Here is a 21,336-nt window from a genome sequence, read left to right as displayed (position 1 = left end):
CATGTTATGTTGGCTGTGGAACTACGCCATTTAACATGTCTCAATCATCTAGAAAGTTATTAATTTTAGAGTTGATCATTTGAGTGGTGATTTATTATACTGCTGAATTGCTAGTCGACCATTAACAGAAGCCACCATTTTTGTGACTGCTAGCCTTCATGGCTCTTTGGGTGGGTGAAATTCAATTTAGTGAAAAACGCAACCATCTCAAATTCCTCCTTTCTCTTGTGCATGGAAGCTTTTAAATGTGACTAGTGTTTGCTAAATATGTAAAAATGATTTTTTATTTTTAAAAACCATACTGCTCTTAATACTTATTTCATAGAAATAAAATAGCTGGGTTGATACAGCTATCAATACATGATTTGAAATCATTGCTGTTCCACATAGCATGTTAACAAGAGGGGAATTGTTAATTAAAATTAACATGTGATTAACATGACTTACTCCTGTATTGTTGGAAGGCTTCAACTGCTTGTTGTGGGCTGTGTGGGCCGTGGTCTGTTTCGGGGCTGTGTGGCCGTGGTCTGGTAGATCTTGTTCCTAACATTTTGCCTGCATCTGTGGCTGGCATCTTCAGAGGTGTATCACAGAGAGAAGTGTAACAGACAGGTGTATTTTAGATCACGGCCACACAGCCCAGAAAACCCACAACAACCAGTACATACTCCTGCTTTGGTGTTCCTGGTGTTTTTGCTCAGAAATTCGTACTTGCCACTGATCTTCATGTTGTGGAGCTAATATTGGTTGTAGTTTTGCAGAGCTTATAAGATTGTATCTTTGTGTAAATAAATTCTAAACATATGAAACAACTTTGTTCAAAATTGCAGTGTTACACTAAGTACTTTGTTTGATCCTAATTTTGTTTAGAAACCCTGTTGATTTCAATTAGATTTAAATCCAGATTCTATTTTAGATTTACAAGCATAAGGATCACATTTTGTCTTAGTAGTAATGAGAATTCTTACACACAGTATTGTGGTTTCCTATGTACCCGGAGATGTGAAACCTTGTGGAGGAGGGGGAGAGGAGGGGAAGTTGTCTCAGACTAAATTAAAAACAGGGAAATACGTTGTAGCCAATTAAAAGGAAGTTGCTGGAGCCTTTCAGTAAACCAGGGGGCGGGCGAAATCTGTGAATGAACGTTGCTTGGAGTTCTCAGCAGATCATTGTTGCTGTAGATGGCGGCAGCATTAGTGATAAGCGTCGGGGTTCCGCTCCGTTCGATGCCGTATTTCCCAGCAGGGCTTGCTTTGCTTCTCTGCTCTTGAGCTGCTTTAACTGGCCCCGATTTATCGGCGTCCGCGAGGACAGAGCTGCGCCATCTCCTGGCCCAAAGTAAGGCGGGGGGGGGGGGGGGGGCGAAAGTGCCCATTATGGCGTGTTGGACAGAAACAGTTGGGGTTTGTTTTGTTCCTGCGTCCCTGAAGCCCCTTCCTCACGCGACCCTCCCTCCTCACAGCTGCTCCGGTTGGGAGGGCCGGGCGACGATTGGGCGGGGAGGCACCTGACCCAGAGCCAATCGGAAGTCACTTTGGCGTTGAGGCGATCTCTGTGCGAGCGGCGAGGCTGCGGCGGCGTCCCTGCGGGCGGGGGGCCCATTTTAGGACAGACCTCCTCTGGATCCGCGATGGGCAGGGGCAAGCATGGCTAGCGTGAGTAGGATCAGGCCTGGGGTGACGTGGCGTCGAAACTGGCGAGATGGGGCGCCCGCCACATTCGCCGGCCTGCTAGTGCGGAGGCCAGCCTGCACTCCACGTCAGACCAAGGGGGAGGCCGTTTGGTGACCCCTGCCCCTCAGTCGCGGCAGGCTGAGCCCTGGGCGGTAATCCTCTCGTGGACTTATAGCCCTGTGTCGGTGCCAGCCTCACTTCCCTGGGAGTCTAGGAAGTGAGCGCGTGACGGCTGGAGTGCGGGTGTGTGTGCGCGCATGCTGGGTTGGGCTGTGGCGGGCAGGAGGGTGACAAGCGCTCGTTAAAAGCTTCTATTTTGTGAGGAAAGTGCCTTTTATTTAGATGCTGAGAAAGTTAGGTTCCTCTAAGGACATTTTATTAATGAGTATAGCACATTTTGTTAAACTGATTGCTGCTGGTGACAGAAAAAACAAGCTGTGTAGTTCAACGATGCAAATAGTGGCTACTAAATTACTGAAGGGATTGGGGTCACAGTTATTTCAGCCCAGTGATCCCTATGCACCTGATTAAGGAGAGAAATATGTTGGGCAGTGTGCTTCTAATCACTCTGTAGCTACTAATCACTCACCTGTATGCTAGTGTGGCTTTTTAACTTGTACAGAACCCTCCTCTGCACGGACATGTTTTTATTTGGTATGTCAGTTCATTTCTGTGGAGATTGAGAATGTGGATTGGATGAGAAGACTTTATAGCCACTTTAGGATAACTAAAATATCTCCTTGAAGACTGCTTAAGTTGAAATTTCTGTCCATTTTTGTTAACTTGTATCACACCTGATTGCTCATTACATGGCCAAAAGACCATGTAATATAACATCACAGTAGATTCCATTGATATTCTATAGATAATATCCCTATGGTAATTTAGGAGAGCGGAGCAACTGAAACATTTGGGATCCTGAACAGTCTTTTGTGTAACCGTGTACATAGAACATATGGCTCTTTTAAAGGTATCTTGCTTGAAGGATTCATAAAATAAAACTATAAATATAGAATAATTCTGAGTTATCTACTACATATTGTTAGCATCAGAAGATAAATTGCGTTCTAGTACTCACTGTGTTTCAATATTTTCACTAATTTGTGATCTTGAATTGAAATACTACAATGTATCTTACATTCTGTGGTTCTGAAAAGCTTATGGTATACACAATATTATTTTAATACATGGATTTTTAAAAGCCACACACAGTCAAAATAAATTGAAGCACTTTTAAATGTCCCTTCTTTCAGTGCAAGAGTTTAAAAATGGATTGTTCAGTTAAAGCTAATGAAACTTAAAGTTATCTCGATTGTAAACCAGTTATAATTAATACCAGTTCGTGAAAAACAGCAATTGTGTAATCTTGATTATTTACTTTAGCTGCATCTATTTAACTTCTTAATGTCATTCATAAACACATTAGTTACACAGATAGAAATATCGCATATATTTTACTAGAGTATCTTATCCTTGCTTGCTGTGGGAAGCAAGCCAGCTGTCAAACGGAAGAGAAATTGAGAAACAGATCTTTTTTGGATTCTACTATTCCTTACGTCTTGTGTTTTACAGGAATTTTTTATCTGAAATAATTTGCATTGAATGTGAAAGTTTAGCACTTAAAATGCCTAAATGGAATTTGCAAATTGTGTTCATTGAAAAATGTAATGCAGTAGATCCTGGATACTGTTCCCCTCCCCCAGCAGTCCCATCAATGAAAAGTAGATTCCAGAGGTCATGACACTTGCATGTGGAGAACCACTACAGCCTGTAATCTGGGTAGCTATTAATCCACATGTGTCTCACAACAGGAGCAGGGAAACTTAGGGCAGTGATTTGCATTCCTTCCATCAGTGGAGTCAACCCAATGAACTTGTCTCTGTGCAGTTATGGTACACAGAAGACTTTTATTTATTTTCTTATATAAGCACGTATGTTTAGAGGATAGCCAGCAGGAGTACATCTTCCTTCTTTTAAATAGCTACATGGCTGCCAGTTCACTTGAGGTGTTAGGTTCTGACTTTGAAGTCATTCATGGTCCAGGACCTACAAATCTGAAGGACCACTTGTCCCATATGCTCCTGTGCAAGTTAATGATCCTCTAACTCAGAGGCGTACCTAGGCAAACTGGAGCCCTGGGCAAAACCTGAGTTTGATGCCCCCCATGGGCGGTCACCCTCCCCTACCGTGATCAAACAATGATTTTTTCCACCAGGTCGTCACCATCACATTATAGAACATCCCCCAACTCACAAATCTGAATGCAGCAATGGGCCATGCCACACAGCAGAAATAATTTTTGAAAACATTTTCAAAATGCTTTCAAAATGTTTTATTACTGCTATGAAAACATTTTATGGTGTTGTATCCAGTCCCCCCCAATTGGGGGAAACAGCATCACTTTCAGTGTTATTTAAACTGGGGACCCCAGATTCTCCCTTTAAGGTGGATTTAAAAGGAGAATCTGGGCTCCCTAGTTTAAACAAGTGATGCTGGAATCCACCCCCAAACAGCATCATTTTCAATGGTGTTTAAACTAGGGAGCCCAGACTCCCCTTTTAAAGCCACCTTAAAGGGAGAGTCTGGGGTCCCCAGTTTAAACAACATTGAAAGTGATGCTATTTTGGGGCGGATCCTCCCCCACCCTGAAACAGCATCCCTTTCAATGTTAAAACTGGGGACCTCAGATTCTCCCTTTAAATCCATGCTGAAGGGGGTGGATTTAATAATAATAATAATAATAATAATAATAATAATAATAATAATAACAACAACAACAACAACAACAACCTTTATTAGGCATTGAGAGAATAAAAAAGAAAGAAAACAAGCATTGGCAGGAAGGGAGTGGATTTAAAAAGGGAATCTGGGGAAATTGAGGGGGTGCCTGTTGCCAGGGGTGCAATTATTAAGATAGCAGCACCAACATTTCAGAGTATCTTCGTGAGACCCTAGTGATGATACCACCCAGGTTTGGTGAAGTTTGGTTCAGGGGGTTCAAAGTTATGGACTCCCAAAGGTGTTGCCCACATCTCCTATTAGCTCCCATTGGAAACAATGGGGGATGGGGGCACTCCCTTTGGGAGTCCATAACTTTGGACTCCCTAAACCAAACCTTAGCAAACCCAGGTCATATCATCAGGAGAGTCTCCCCAAAAATCCCTGAAATTTTGGTGCTGCTTGCCTAAAATCTGTGCCCCCTGCAGGCCAAAAACCGAAAAAACACTGAAAATACAAAATCCCCCACAAACTAACCTGCATTTTTGTCGCCCACCACAAGGTGGTGCCCTGGGCAGCTGCCCACTTTGCCCAACGGGCGGAACGCCTCTGCTCTAACTGCTCCCTTACTGGCTGTTCCCCCCTTTAAGGGTATCAATCTGGTATGTACCTTATCCTGATCCTTTTTACTAGTGGTTCCCAGTTTGTGAGATGGGCACAAGGAAGATGAGTTTGTAGGAGTGATCTGGACTATTTTATTTGTTAGGGGTTTTACAGGTAGTTGAGCTGCAAAGAAAGAGAATGCTATTTAAACTTATGATCAGAGCGGCCCATGCAGTAATAGCATTAGGTTGGAAAGACAAAAGAATCTGGACAATACAGAAATGGTTGGAATATATATATGGGAACAAATACAATTAGAATTTTTTTGGGGGGGAGGAGGAGGATTTAAAATGGGTTCTGAATCAAATGTACTGCATAAATGTAATTATTATGAGAAGAGCCACTTAAATATCATGAAAGCTAGTGGCTATTTAGTTTTTAGTGTCCAAAAAACTATGAAATCACATCAGTGTCAGTTTTCTGGGTTTCTGCTTGATTATGCATTTACTTATAATCTAATTTATGATGGTTCTAATTATATAATGTACAGAATATTATGGCATGTAATTTTAAAGATTTCATATTATATGTTAATCTGTTGTATTAACTTAGGTGTAGTAAAAATACAACCTTTTCCTCAAGTAATTGAAAAGAATACTTGAGCTGCTTTTTTAATCATTTGAATTCTTAATAACTGCTGTCTGTACTATCACTTAAGATTAAGAAATAAATTGCTGTGTTGTGTCTTGTGTAAACAAAACTTGTTCAAATCTATGCATCTGATTATTTTTTTTCATGATATACAGGGTGTGGATTCTGGATTTGTTCCAAGTGTTCAGGATTTTGACAAAAAGCTTACAGAAGCTGATGCTTACCTACAGATTTTGATAGACCAATTGAAGGTATGTCCCTGTTCTTTTCCCCTGGCATTGAAGTTAGGTTGATCCTGGAGTTTGAGTGGCAGATCATATTGATCCTTACTTTAGTTCAAAAGTTTGTATTAAGTTATAGAAATAAACCTATTTTCAGAAAAAATAGAGAAATTTAACTACACAATATTCTTGTTATAGGTTTCTGATTACAAAGATGCATTATTAAAGCATAATAAAAGCCAATTAACGGATGTGCATTATATGAACTCTGGCTATAATGAAACAGCATGCTTTGACTATATCCATTTCACCTTGAATAAACCTAGCTATCATTTTAAAAATATAATGCACAAATGTTAACAAGGTTTTTTATTATGGCATAATCTATTGCTATTGGCTTCCAGTATTAGATGGATATCAGGATGTTCGGTCTGCATGGAAACTTTCATATGAACAATAGTGCATTCTGCTAACAGGAGAAACAGACTATCTCTGGCCAGAATGAAGTAGCTTACTTTGACTGTATTCATTTCATCCTTGCACTCTATGTCGGGATACTTTTTTGGGGGAAAAATAGAAAACATCTGTTAGTCCAGAATGTAGCTCCTAGTGTGTGGACTCAAGCTAGCAAATCTGTCCACATTACTGAGATCCTGAAACATCTACATTGGCTGCCAGTCTGCTTTCAAGTTCAATTCGAAGTGCTTGTTTTATCCTTTAAAATTTTGTTGGGTAGTGGTTAATGGCAAATTTTGTGGTGTAATGGTTAATGGCAAATTAGTATCCAGCAAACCCATTTTTGAAACCTTCTTTACCATAGAAGTTTGTTGGATGATCTTGGGGTTGTCATATACCCTCAGCCTAGTTCAGTGGTGGCAAACCTATGGCACTCCAGATGTTCATGAACTACAATTCCCATCAGCCCCTGCCAGCATGGCCAGTAGGCTGATGGGAATAGGCTGATGGCCAATAGACTGATAGTCCATGAACATCTGGAGTGCCATAGGTTCGCCACCACGGGCCCTAGTCTATCTCATAGGATTGTTGTTAGGGTAAAACAGAAGAGAGGAGAATGTTATAAGCCTCTTTGGGGAGAAAGGCAAGGTAAAAAGGTCAAAATTAATTAATGTTTTGGGATTTACATTCTTGTTGGATTGCCTCTTCTAGGCTTGTCACACCAGAGGGCAGTCCCAACATTGTAGGAGGTTAGGAGAGTTTCAGCTCACACTCTGGCTTTTTCATTAGAAGCCCCAGCCTTTTGGACTCTTAGAGAAGTGTACAAAATGCCATCTTGTCTATTTTCAGGAAAAAAATAAGTGAATTGTTTAAAGGGGTTTTTGAAATCAATCTGCTGATTACTAAATCTATAGTTGGTATTAATAGCCATGATTTTGTCTGTATACCTGGAAATTGTTTTGAGTGTTTGTCAGAAACATATAAACAGTCAGTCTGGAAAAAAAATTAGGCCTTATATTCAATTGCTACAAATTTCAATTTTAATGTAGTGTTGTAAGATTAAGAATAAAGTTATTTTTCTTCTCATGGATAGTTACATTTGATTTTGTAATTGATTCTTTTACTTTCTGCTTTTTCATAATAAAAAAGGGCTTAAGTCATTTCACTAATGTTCTTAAATATTTCAAAATTTGTAGAAACTGCTCCTTCAGTATTGTCGGTACTTGGGTATTCAGTTTTTAGACATGGATCTTCAGGCTTACAGAGCAATGATACTCAGTGATTCAGGAGCTAAATGTGGCTCTTCTGAGCATCATTCCTTATGGCATCCATGTTCCACAAAAATGGCTATTTCCTTGGAAATCAAAATTTCATAATTACTATGGGCTTTTAAAATTAAATATGACATGTAAATGGGCTTTTAAAACCAAATATGACATGTAAATGATGATATCAAGGCTGCGGAGATGTAGTGGTTCTGTGCATAAGGCAGGGTCAACATGTGCAGCTGATTGGGGCCTACTGCTGTAGGAACTATTGCACAAAACAACATTTCTTGCAAGTAGAAAACTTAGCATGGTCAGAGATTCTAACTATCTCACTTCCTGGAATTCTAGAGCTCACTTTGAATGGAACTTTTAACGTAGGAAAGCACTAATCATTTAATGTCCAGCTTAACACAGTTCTGGAGAACTTGAAAGCTGACAGACTGCTTTGTGTGATGACTCTGATTTCATCACTTCATATCAAAGGACTGGCCAAGGGTCAGCCGTAGAAGGGAGAAACCGTACATGCTCAGAAATACTGTGGTAATTAAAATGGTTATATTATAAAGTTGTGTTTGAGGTTGTCTTCAAGCCATACAGTGGTTATGTAGCTCTTTTTGTTGATGAGAATGACAAATGTGGCTCTCCATAATCCTTAGAGTCAGTATCACTGTTACAGAGCATCTGTTGCAGTGTATTAAATAGGTATTTGAGAAGTAGGCTGCATTTTTATGATTGGAAGTTTTAAAATTGGCACATTTAAAAAAACACTTCAGAAACTACTCTTCATTGGGAGAAAAGAGTGTCTGAAAGATAGCTAACAAGTGTATTAACTTGTCTCAAAACAGATCATTGAGGAGAAGGAGATCAGAAAACCATAGAGTGTGTTAATAATCTGTAGTACTCTGTTGATTTCCTAGCTTTGCAACTGTTAAGTCTTAAGGAATGTAAGAAACAAAAACCCTGATACTGCTCTGGTGGAAAAATACACAAATCTTCCTAAAAATAAGATTATCACAGTTGTAACATTCGATTATCAGAGGACTTAATTGACTGCATCCATATAATTATAAAGTTAAAGGCTAAAGTTTTTTTTTAAGGTGGGGGTGGCTATTTCTGCTAATTCTCCCTCCTATTGTAGCTTACTGAGCCCTCTGAAATTTTGCTCCTTGGAGGTAAGGAGATTTTTAGGAATGGCATAGGGAGCAAAGTGGGGCTCTGCTGTGGGAAGTTGGAATCAGCTGAAATCTCTGCCCCCTCATTAGAAAGCATAAGTAATTGCAGGACTTCAGAATGTATGGCTGGATACAAGCCACTGTATTTGGCTAACTGCAGTGTGTCCATCTGGCACAAGAGCCTCTTGAGTCAGCGAGGATGCACCTTGCATAGATAGAGCTCAGTTAAGTGAAGTGGTGTGATATGATATGATACAAACACATCAGGTAGTTTTTCACGTAATGTATCTGTGTTTCTTTATGTGTATGAACTAAAAGTCCACAAGCAATATTTGTTATTATATGATTTTTTCAGCTATTTGATGAAAAGCTTCAGCACTGCAAAGATGATGAACAAAGAAAAGCAAGTATACTTCGTAATCTGCTGGTTCTTTTTCTCTGAAATGTATTGTTTCAATCTATTTAGTCAAGATACATTTAAGTAATTATTTTATATATAATGGGTAACATTCATTGCATGACATGTTTACTTATACAGGTTAAGTTATTTGAATGGAAAAAATCTCTAGTAATTTTTCAGTTGCTCCACTGTAGAGAAACGTAGTTAAAAACCATCTGGAAACCAAGGCCGTTTCTGCACGGCCAGGAGGCGCCCCCACGCCGGCAGGAGTTCTGCCGGCGTGGGGGCGGGAGCCTGCTCGCACGCAAGCGTGCGAGCAGGCGAAGGGGAGGCCGGCAGACGGCAGGCGGCTCCGCACGGAGCCGCCTCTGCGCCCTCCCCCGCCCCACTCACGGTGTCCTCCTCGTCGCCTGCGGGGCGTCGCAGCCCCGCCCACGCTGCCCTCCGACCCCTGGAGGTCGGAGGACAGTGTGGGCGGGGCTGCGGTCAGATTACAATTGGAAACAGCATCATAGGTATTTATTTAAACTAGGGACCCCAGATTCTCCCTTTAAGGAGTGGATTTAAAGGAGAATCTGGGCTCCCTGAATTTAAACAAGTGATCATGGAATCCTAAACAACATCATTTTTCAATGGTGTTTTAAACTGGGAGAACCCAGACTCCCCTTTTAAAGCCATAGCAAAGGGGGGGAGAGTCTAGGGGTCCCCAGTTTAAACCTAACAACATTGAAAAGTGATATTTTAGTAGGATCCTCCACCCTGAAACAAGCATCCCCTTTCAATGTTAAAACTTAGGGGACCTCAGATTCTCCCTTTAAATCCATGCTGAGAGGGGTGGATTAATAATAATAATAATATGTAATAATATATATACATACAACAACTAACAACAACAACAACAACCTTTATTGGGCATTGGAGAGGAATAAAAAGAGAAACAGAAAGCATTGGCATTGGGAAGGGGTGGATTTAAAAAAGGGGAATCTGGGGAAATTGAGGGGTTACTTGCTACGCACTGTTGCCAGAGTTACAATTATTAAGATAGCAACAACATTTCAGAGTATCTTAGTGAGACCCTAGTGATGATACCACACCCAGGTTCGGTTTGAAGGGTGAAGTTTGGTTCCAGGGGTTCAAAGTTATGGACTCCCAAAGGTGTTGCCCACATCTCCCTATTAGCTCCCATTTGGGAAACAATGGGATGGAGCACTCCTTTGGGGAGTCCATAGCCCCTAAATGGCTGCTGTAAACAGATCATATCATCAGGAGAGTCTCCCCAAAATCCCTGTAAAATTTTGGTGCTGCTTGCCTAAAATCTGTGCCCCTGCAGGCCAAAAGCCGAGAAAAACACTGAGAAATACAAAATCCCCCCCACAAACTAACCTGCATTTTTGTCGCCACCACCTGGGTGCGTTGCCCTGGAGCAACTACCCACTTGTGAGTGAGCATGCCTCTGCTCTAACTGCTCCCCTTACACAGAAACATGGCTGTTCCCCCCTTTAGGAGGAGTATCAATCTAGGTATGTACCTTATCCCTGATCCTTTTTACACTAGTGGTTTAGTTTGTGAGATTTAGGCACAAGGAAGATGGAAGTTGTAGGAGTGATCTGGACTTCTTTATTTATTTAGGAGGACACAGGTGGATTGAGCTGCAAAGAAAAGTCACTATTTAAACTTATGAGTCCAGGCATTTTATGCAGTATCTCAAATTGAGTTGGAAGACAAAAGAATCTGGACAAAATACTAGAAATAGGTTGGAATATATATATAGGGAACAAATACAATTAGAATTTTTTTTTGGGAGGAGGAGGGATTTAAAATGGGTTCTGAATCAAATGTACTGCATAAATTAGCAATGAGTAATATGAGAAGAGTATACCATAAATATCACTTAGAAAGCTAGTGGCTATTTAGTTTTAGTGTCAAAAAAACTATGGGAAATCCCACATCAGTTAATCCAGTTTTACTGGGTTTCTGCTTGATTATGCATTTACTTATAATCTAATTTATGATGGTTCTAATTATATAATGTACAGAATATTATGGCATGCTGTTTAAAAAAATTTCATATTATATGTTAATCTGTTTGTATTAACTAGGTGTAGGTAAAATACAACCTTTTCCTCCAGTGGTGAGAAAGAATACTTGAGCCTGCTTTTTTTAATCATTTGAATTCTTAACTAACTGCTGTCTGTACTATCACTTAAGATTAAGAAATAAATTGCTGTGTTGTGTCTTGTGTAAACAAAACTTGTTCAAATCTATGCATCTGATTATTTTTTTTCATGATATACAGGGTGTGGATTCTGGATTTGTTCCAAGTGTTCAGGATTTTTTGACGAAAGCTTACAGAGAAGCTGATGCTTACCTACAGATTTTGATAGACCAATTGAGAGGTATGTCCCTATTTCTTTTCCCCTGGCATTTGAAGTTAGGTTGATCCACACTGGAGTTTGAGTGGCAGATCCATATTGATCCAACTACTTTAGTTCAAAGTTTGTATTAAGTTACTTAGAAATAAACCTATTTTTTCAGAAAAATAGAGAAATTCCAACTTCACAAGCAATATTCTTGTTATAGGTTTCTGATTACAAAAGTGCATTTATTAAAGAAGCATAATAAAAAAAAAAGCCAATTAGCAGGATGTGCATTATATGAACTCTGGCTATAATGAAACAGCGTATGCTTTGACTATATCCATTTCACCTTGAATAAACCTAGCTATCATTTTAAAATATAATGCACAAATGTTAACAAGGTTTTTTATTATGGCATAATCTATTTATATTGGCACCAGTATTAGATGGATGATATCAAGGATGTTAGGTCTGCATGGAGCTTTCACATGAAGAGTAATAGTGCATTCTGCTAACCTGGGAGAAACAGATATCTATCTGTAGAATGGAAGTAGCTTACTTTGAAGCTGTATTCGGTATTTCATCCTTGCACACTCTATGTCGGGATATACTTTTTTGGGGAAAAATAGAAAACATCTGTTGAGTCAGAGAATGTAGCAGCTCCTAGTGTTGTGTGGACTCAATGCTAGCAAATCTATCCCACATTACTGAGATCCTGAAACATCTGTTGGCTGCCAGTCTGCTTTCAAGTTCAATTGAGAGATTCTTGTTTATCCTTTAAAAATTTTGTTGGAGTGAGTAGTTAATGCTTAGAATTTTTGTGTGGTGTAATATGGTTAATAGTAAGTGGTATCCAACAAACCCATTTTTTTGAAACCTTCTTTACCATAGAAGTTTGTTGGATGATCTTAGGGGTTGTCATATACCCTCAGCCCTAGTTCAGTGGTGATGGCCAACCTACTTAGCACTCAGATGTTTCATGAACTTCTACAATTCCATCGGCCCTACCAGCACTTAGCCCAGCAGGCTGATCAAGGAATAGGCCATTAATAACCAATAGACTGATAGTCCATGAACATCTGGAGTGCCATAGGTTTACCTCCACCAGACCTAGTCTGTCTCATGGGATTGTTGTTGGAGTAAAACAGAAGGAAAGGAGGAATGTTATAAGCCTCTTTGGGGAAGGCGGAAGAACAGGTAAAGGTCAAAAGATTAATGAGTAATGTTTTGAGTTTACATTCTTGTTGGATTTGCCTCTTCTAGGCTTGTCACACCAGAGGAGACAGTCCCAACATTGTTAACAGGAGGTTAAGGAGAGTTTCAGCTCACACTCTGGCTTTTTTTTTCATTAGAAGCCCCAGCCTTTTACTGGACTCTTAGAGATGTACAAAATGCCATCTTGTCTATTTCAGGAAAAAAATAAAATTGGGTATTTAAAGGGTTTTTTGAAATCAATCTTCTGCGTTCTACAAATCTATAGTTGGTATTAATAGCCATGATTTTTGTCTGTATACCTGGAAATTGTTTTGAGTGTTTGTCAGAAACATATATAAACCAGTCAGTCTGGAAAAAAAAAATTAGGCCTTATATTAATTTCTACAAATTTCAATTTTAATAATGTAGTATTTAATAAGATTAAGAATAAAAGTTATTTTTTTCTTCATGGATAGATTTGAACATTTAGATTTTGTAATTGATTCTTTTACTTTCTAGCACTCATAATAAAAAAAGGGCTTAAGTCATTCACTAATGTTCTTAAAATGTTGCAAAATTTAGCTGTAGAAGCTGCTCCTTCAGTATTAGTCGGTACTTGGGTATTCAGTTTTTAGACATGGATCTTCAGGCTTACAAGAGCAATGATACTCAGTGATTCAGGAGCTAAATGTGAGCTCTTCTGAGCATCATTCCTTATGGCACATCCATGTTCCACAAAAATGTAAAATAGCTATTTCCTTGGAAATCAAATTCATAATTACATATGGGCTTTTAAAATTAAATATGACATGTAAATGGGCTTTTAAAACCAAATATGACATGTAAATGATGATGATATCAAAGGCTCTTGGAGGATGGTGGTTCTGTGCATAAAGGCAGGGGTCCCAGCATGTATTGCAGCTGATTGGGGCCTACTGCTGTAGGACACTATTGCACAAGTAACATTTCTTACCATGGTAGAAAACTTAGCATGATGGTGAGAGATTCTTCTATCTCACTTCCTGGAGATTCCTAGAGCTCACTTTAGGAATGGAACTTTCATTAGGAAAAGCACTAATCATTTAATGTCCAAACTTAACACAGTTCTGAGAGGCTTGAAGCTGACAGAGCTACTTTATTGTGATGACTCTGATTTCATCACTTCATATCAAAGGACTAGCCAGGGGTCAGCCATTAGAAGGAGAAAACCATTACATGCTCAAGAGAAATACTGTGGTAATTAAAATGGTGTATTATAAAGTTGTGTTTGAGGGTTCGTCTTCCAAAAGCCATACAGTGGTTATGTAGCTCTTTTGTTGATAGGGAATGACAAATGGTGGCTCTCCATAATCCCTTAGAGTCAGTAGCCCTGTTACAGAGCATCTGTTGCAGTGTATTAAATAGGTATTGAGAAGTAGGCTGCATTTTTTATGATTGGAAGGTTTAAAAAATTGGCACATTTAAAAAACACTTCAGAAACTACTCTTCATTGGAGAGAAAGAGTGTCTGAAAGATAGCTAACAAGTGTATTAACTTGTCTCTCCAAAAGCAAGATCATTGAGGAGAAGGAGATCAGAAAACCATAGAGTGTTGTTAATAATCTACTAATTACTCTGTTGATGGTTCCTAGCTTTGCAACTCTATGTAAGTCTTAAGGAATGTAAAAGAAACCACAAAGGAAACCCTGAAATACTGCTCTGGTGGAAAAATATACAAATCTTCCTAAAAATAAGATTGTATCACAGCCCAGTTGTAACATTATTCGATTTATCAGAGGAAGCAATTGACTGCATCCATATAATTATAAAGAGTTAAAAGGCTAAAGTTTTTTTTTTTTTTTAAAGGTGGGGGGTGGCTGGCTTCTGCTAATTCTCCCTCCCTAGTAGCAGCTTACTGGAGCCCTCTGAAAATTTTGCTCCTTGGAGGTGGGAGATTTTTAGGAATGGCATAGGGAGCAAAGTGGGAGTCTCTGCTGTGGGAAGTTGGAATCAGCTGAAATCTCTGCCCCCTCATTGTTAGAAAGCATAAAGTAATTACGGAGACTTCCAGAATGTATGGCTGGATTACAAGCCACTGTATTTGGCCCTAACTGCCAGTGTGTGTCCATCTGGCACAAAAGAGCCTCTTGGAGGTCAGCGAGGATGCACCTTACATAGATAGAGCTCAGTTAAGTGAAGTGAATTGCTTTGAGTATGATATGATACAAACACATCCAGGTAGTTTTCACGTAATGTATCTGTGTTTCTTTATGTGTATGAACTAAAGTCCACAAGCAATATTTGTTATTATATGATTTTTCAGCTATTTGATGAAAAGCTTCAGCACTACAAAGATGATGAACAAAAAAAGCAAGTATACTTAATCTGCTGGTTCTTTTTTTCTCTGAAATGTATTGTTTCAATCTATTTAGTCGAGATACATTTGAAAAGTGAGTATTTTTTATATATAATGGGTAACATTCATTGCATGACATATTTTACTTATGGAGGTTAAGTTATTTGAATGGAAAAATCCTGCTAGTAATTTACCAGTTATGCTCCACTGTAGCAAGAAGCGTGGTTAAAACCATCTGGAAGTCAAGGCCCGTTTCTGACACGGCCGGAATACGCCCGGCAGGAGTTCTGCGGCATGGGGAAGAGAACCTGCTTCATCGCATAGCGATGCGGTAGCAGGCAAAGAAACCCGACGCAGGCGGCGAAGGCTCGCCGCAGGCCACGCCTCCTGCGCCCTCCAGCCCTCCACAGTGTCCACCTCCTGAAATGCGCCTAAGGCGTGCAATTACCCCGCCATTACGCTGCCCCTCCGACCCACAGGAGGTGGGACAGTGTGAAGCGAGGGCTCTGCCCGGCTTTCCACTGCTGAAGGCGAGAGAAACAAAGAGGCTCAGCGTCTTCCCGTACGTGATTGCGCTTGTCAGCTGCCCGCGGAAGCAGCTCCCTCTAACAACAACCCTTTAAGGGTTGTTGTTTAGAAGCTGACCCAGCCCTGCCAGGGGGGAGGAAGAGTCGAGGTCGCCGCTTTACTTTCGCGTTGCGGCAGCAGCAGCGCTATAGCTCTTGGTATAGCGACCTGGGGCGCTTTTGGCGCCCAGGCGATCCTCCTTTCAGGCGTGCGATCAAGCGGCCCAAGCTTGGAGAGCACTACAAAGGCTTTAAAAGGCTCTCATCTTTTTAAAAACAGAAGTAGGGCAGTTTGGAATGACATGTATTGCACCCTTTCATGAGTTCTGCACCATTTTCACAATATATTTCAAGTTTATCATCTCCCTGCAGATGATACTTTCACCTTCAAAGTCTAGTTTTTCCTACGCACAAAACCCCCTATTTGTTTATTTCTGTTGTGGATGGCCAGGGTAGAATAGTTACCAGGAGGTTCACATAGCATGGTATACTCAATACCCCCAAAGAAACAACTTCATATTAGAAACATGTTGACTTGTGTATGGGGTAAACAGTATGGCTGTAACTGCACAATCTTGCCAAAGGTTTTGTTCTTGTTCTTGTTTGCTTTCCAGTTTCAGAGCAAATGACAGAACAGCTTTTAGGGCATGAGTTGTTTTTGTACTAATTAGTTGCAATCTGCAATATTTTAAAGATTTCTTGTTCCCAGACCGGCAAAAGAGAATTGGGTTGTCCTTGCTTTGAAGTATTTTTAAATCATCATGTCAGTAGCTCACATATTTCCTGGAGTTTAAGCAAAGTTTCCTTATGAAAAACATCACTGATTAATTTTGGAGCGGTCCAGCTTAAGTATTGAGATCTGCAGTAGCTTCCTGCGGAAATAACTGTTATGGGGGGAAAAATACTGAAATCCATGGCATTAGTTCTTCCTTCCAATTTGAATCCTTATAGAAAGTGACAGCTTCCAATAGAATTCCAGTAGAATATATTTCTAGTGGAGCTGCTTGTTGATTGAATTTATTGCGCTATATACTTTTACACAAGATTGGAAACAAAAAGGCTGTATTATTGTAGGTGCATATTTTCAATATTAGGTGTCTGTAGAGACTTGAGATGCAACCATTCAACATGTTTTTTTAGGTTACAACAAACTGAGACACAGCTGAAAGCTTGCTATGTTTTTCTTTTTATGATCACTTTTTGGCAATACTTGGGATTTCTTTCTAGTGGTTTAAATAATTCTTAATTTCTCCTATCAGAGACTCTTGCATCCATCTTGGTTCTGAACCAGTACTTTGAGGCGGTGATCAGGTGGTTAATAAGGCAGAACAAACTGAAGCTGAATCCAGACAGGACAGAAATAATGTTGGCTAGAAAGGCTGACATAGAGGGACTGAATCCACTTGTCCTATACTCAACTCCACCAAAAGATTAAATCAGAGTTGAATATTCATCCGCCACATCCTGGACCCTCTTTGTGGTAAAATACTTTGCTTGGGTCCTAGTGCCTACCTAGTTATGCTGCCCCTTCCATCCAAATGCAAAATAAAAGCTAAAAGCTTGTATATGGAAGACCGCTTTGTGTTGGGGGAGGTAAATGGGATCAACTCCTCAGAAGGGAAGGGTGATTTCTCCCATATGATGTTCTGTAAGACCCTGGCATTGTCATGCTTCCTGTGGGGGTGCTTGGCTGGGCCTCCAACCTGACCCATCTTCCTGCAGCTCCATTCACAGAGCTGCCTAAAAATACCCTCCTTGGCTCCCCTTTGGACACACCCTGACCTCACTAAGCCGTCAGGTCTGGGTGCTGGCAGCAGAGGGAGACACCTGTCCTAATGGGGAGGACTTGAGCCATGTTTAGTGGATCACTGGAAGCATCCTAAATGGGTGAGCTGGGGAAAGGAGGTGACCCCTATAGGGAAGCTACAAGTGTTGATCATGAGGAGCCACAGCTGGGAGCCAGCTGAAGGATGGCTGAAGGAAGGGCAGTGCAGGAAGACGCCAGTGGCAGCCCATGAGTAATGTAGCCCGGCTGAGAGTAGCTAGGAGAGCTGCCCCTCCTCTTGGGACTTGGTTTCTGACGGAGGGGCAGCGTTCACCTGTGGGAATCTCTCTAGATGCTGCCAGTGCACTCTGTCACCCAGTGGGAGGAAGCGTGTAGGAATTTTAACTCAGCACCAACCCTGAGATAAGAGGAGAGGCTGGGAGAGGAGATGCAGCTTCCTCTTCCTTGCCACTCCAGGATGATACATCCTGGATTTCTAAGCTTTTGAGAGTGCCAGGAGGAAGGACAACCCATTGACTTGGATGTGGTGGATGGCTGGCTGGAAAGTTGTTTGATGTACTATAAATATAGTTTGTACTCAAAGTACCATGTTTAATAAATACAAACAATGATGGTTGCCTTAACAACCCAGCAACTTAAAAATGAATGCGAATTCTCATATTCTTTTAGACCTTTTTTCATTGCAGAAGTATACTATTTCCTATTCTGCCACAATCCAACTGACTAATCTTTAAGTGAAAAAGAGTATAGGTGATTAGGTTTATTCAGAGCAGTTCAGAGTTTGGGGGACTCATGGCCACTACCTTGCTATTTGAGAAGCAGGTTAGCATGGTGGCCAGGTCTTCCTTCCATCAGCTGTATCTGCTTTGCCAACTCTGTTGGTACCTAAACTCAGCTAATCTGACCCTGTGGATTCATGCTTCTGTAACCTCTTGATTGGATTATGGCAACATGTCTTTCATTGGTATTGTCACCTCTCAGAAGAACTAACCGGCTGGAAACTAACAGCCTTGGTTTCAAAATGCGCAGCAACCTTAACTTCTTTCACCAGGGGCTAGCCACTGGGACCATATGTTGCCCATTCTAAAACAGCTACATTGACTGCCAGTCTGTTTCCAAGTTCAACTTAAGATGCTAGTTAAAACTTTTAAAGACTGCAAAACCTTAGACCCATATGTTTGAAGAACTGTACTCTTCCACGTGTACCTATACACCATTTACAATCATCAGGCAGCAATCTGTTGATTATCTTACCAATTCGGGTAGCCTGGCTGGCACCAACCAGAGATGGAACCTTTTGCATTGTACATTAGTCCTTTGCTTTTGTGGAGATGGGCTCTGTCTGGTTGCAGGGGCACTAAAAGTGGGAGTCTGAATCTGGCGGGCATCTTTTTTTAAGAGAGAGGGAGTGTGGAGAAACAGGAGGTCTGTTAGTTTATAAGTTAACTATTATTGTAAAGCCACCTTGGAAATGCTTTGAGGAAAGGTAGGAAGCACATTGCTTAGATAAATGTTGATCTTAGCCCAATGTCCAGTTGAACAATACAAATAATATCACCAAGGTGGGGAGGAAAGGTGCAATGGTTTTTTCTATAGTAGAGGCAGTTAAATGTATGTCTAGCTTTCTAAAAGGTCTTGGTCTGGGTGACACAGAGAACTTTTGAATCAGGGAACATGCAGGATTGCATCTTAATAATGTTTCTTTTGCAGGTGAGCTCAAGACCCATGGCGACTTTTTTCTTGTGCTGATTTCAAGTATCTTTATAATTTCCACATGCAAGAGCTTGAAATAAATGCTTGAGTGACTTAATAGCTCTTAAGCCTAGGCATACAGATTCAGTTTTTTTAGAAAAGAATTAAGAACTAAAGAGAGCAGGTTCCGGATAAACGTAATGTCATATTCCAACACTCTTTATGGTAGCTAAGGAGTTAAACTGTATTTCTATTTTGGGACTTAATTGTTTGTAAGGTGGAATTCATAATGTAAATCAAACACACACAGCTTTGAATGCTGGCTGAGACATAGGTTTTTTTAAAGAACAATATGCCCCCCCCCTCCCAGTAAAAAATATCCTGCCTTCGTAGCTAGAAAAACATGAGCTTTGCAGAAATTCTGCTTCTAATATTGTTGGAAAATAACTTTTTGGTATGTGTTTAATATTAATAGCTACAAGTGATCAGGAACCGTATATTATTCAGCCCACTTCATTCATCCATCTTGGTAATAAAGCACATGGTTTGCCTGGCATCTTCATAGTAACTGGGCTGAAAAAGACCTGTGCCTGTGATCTGAAGCATTTCTGCCAATTGAAGTAGACAACACTAAGCTATCTGGCCTAAGGATTCATCTGACTTTGCAATTTCATATTCATATTGAATAATAGTTTGTTGCATGCTGTATTTGATGAACAGATCAACAGCTTGCAACAATCTATTTGAACTCTACCCTGTCTAGTTCTTATATTGTCAATAATTGTTTGTTTTTTTTTGCAGAAAATTGAAAACCTCAAAGAGAGCAACTACAGTGTAAAGTGGTGTGTCTCAACTGCCTTTTACATTTAAAGTATTACAGTTCTTCTAAAACACCTTGGCTGATCTCTTTGTTTTAATGGCCGTCCCACTCTTGGCTGAGTACTTACATGAGAGGTGCCCGCACAAACACATTCCAAAGTGACTTGTTACACATTACACTACCTGCATGGGGGAAGGTGGCAGAGAAGAATAGACCGGGCCCACATCAGTAGCACTAAGAGAGCCAGCGTGGTGTAGTGATTAAGAGCAGCTGGATTCAAATCTAGAGAACTGAGTTTGATTCCCTTCTCCTCAACTTGAGTGGTGGAGTCTTATCTGGTGAACCAGATTTACTTCCGCACTCCTACATGCCAGCTGGGTGACCTTTTCGCAGGTCACAGTTCTTCAGAACTCTCTCAGCCCCACCTATCTCACAGGGTATCTGTTGTAGGGAAGGGAAAGGAGCTTGTAAACTGCCTTGAGTCTATAGAGCAGGGGTAGGGAACTCCATGCGTACCGGGAGAGCCGCATGCGGCTCCTTCTGCCCCCTGCTTGTGCACCAATGGGCTCCATGAAAGCCGAGCTGGCTGGGTTCTATATCCGGCCCATTATCCTTGCCACCCTGCAAGGCAGACAGGTAGGCCCGAGAGCATCCATCAAGCTTCTCAGAATGAAGTGAGGGTAAAAGGTTAAAAAAAACCCTATATATATAGTGTTATCTTTATTTTAAATGTCAAAAATTATTTGCGGCTCCAAGTGTTTTCTTTTCCCGTGGAAAACGGGTCCAAATAATCTTTACAGGTGTTAAAAAAAGGGTTCCCCACTGCTATAAGAAATTGACGCTCCTCAAATCCAAAGCTCTCTCATTCCTAGGAGTCATCCTCTTTATGGTGCAGACTAAAATGTCCATTTTTCTGGGGAAGGGGAGTGGAACAGCAAGGGTATCTCTGAGAGGGTGGCTTTTTTGTTTGTCTTGATATATCAGTTCCATGGAGTTTTGTAAAGCAATTAAGATTATGTGGAACAGGGAAAAAGTTAGATTAGGGTTAGAAATCAACTTTTTGTTTTGAGGATAATAACCAACATTACGCCACATGCTTCAACACTTTAATAATTTTTCTGAAAAATTCTAAGGAGTTTAGGATTCTGTTTTGTGGTAGAAATAAATATAGATGTGAAGACCTGAGGGGAAATGAAAGAGTATATCAAAATGTTTTGGTTTTTTAAAAATTTCTCCTGCGGAAACATTGAGAAATCTAGAAACACTGGAAAAATTATGAAAAAAAATTTCCTCTGTAATCAGTGAAATGCTTTTTATGACAAGGTTTTGCTCATTCAAAATACACAACGTGAAAAGGTCTGAGGGTTTTTTCTGCTATATATTTTGTGAGTAAAACCTTGTCATGAGGACTTCTTTCAGTTTTTA

At 40.4% G+C, this 21,336-nt stretch overlaps 1 protein-coding gene across 1 annotated transcript in view; it reads left to right on the top strand.

Moving 5' to 3' along the window:
• OSBPL9 (oxysterol binding protein like 9) overlaps positions 1–21,336 on the top strand; it is a 96,038-nt gene that overhangs the window by 37,782 nt on the left and 36,920 nt on the right. The window contains 3 exon segments of the mRNA XM_048498967.1: positions 5,801–5,896; positions 9,118–9,165; positions 19,893–19,925. Of these exon segments, the coding sequence (XP_048354924.1) occupies positions 5,801–5,896; positions 9,118–9,165; positions 19,893–19,925 (177 nt within the window).

The sequence above is a fragment of the Sphaerodactylus townsendi genome, linkage group LG05, assembly GCF_021028975.2.
Source record: "Sphaerodactylus townsendi isolate TG3544 linkage group LG05, MPM_Stown_v2.3, whole genome shotgun sequence".
NCBI classification, from domain to species: domain Eukaryota; kingdom Metazoa; phylum Chordata; class Lepidosauria; order Squamata; family Sphaerodactylidae; genus Sphaerodactylus; species Sphaerodactylus townsendi.
The sequence above is the reverse complement of the archived record's forward strand: the minus strand, read 5'-3'. Positions and strand labels throughout refer to the sequence as shown.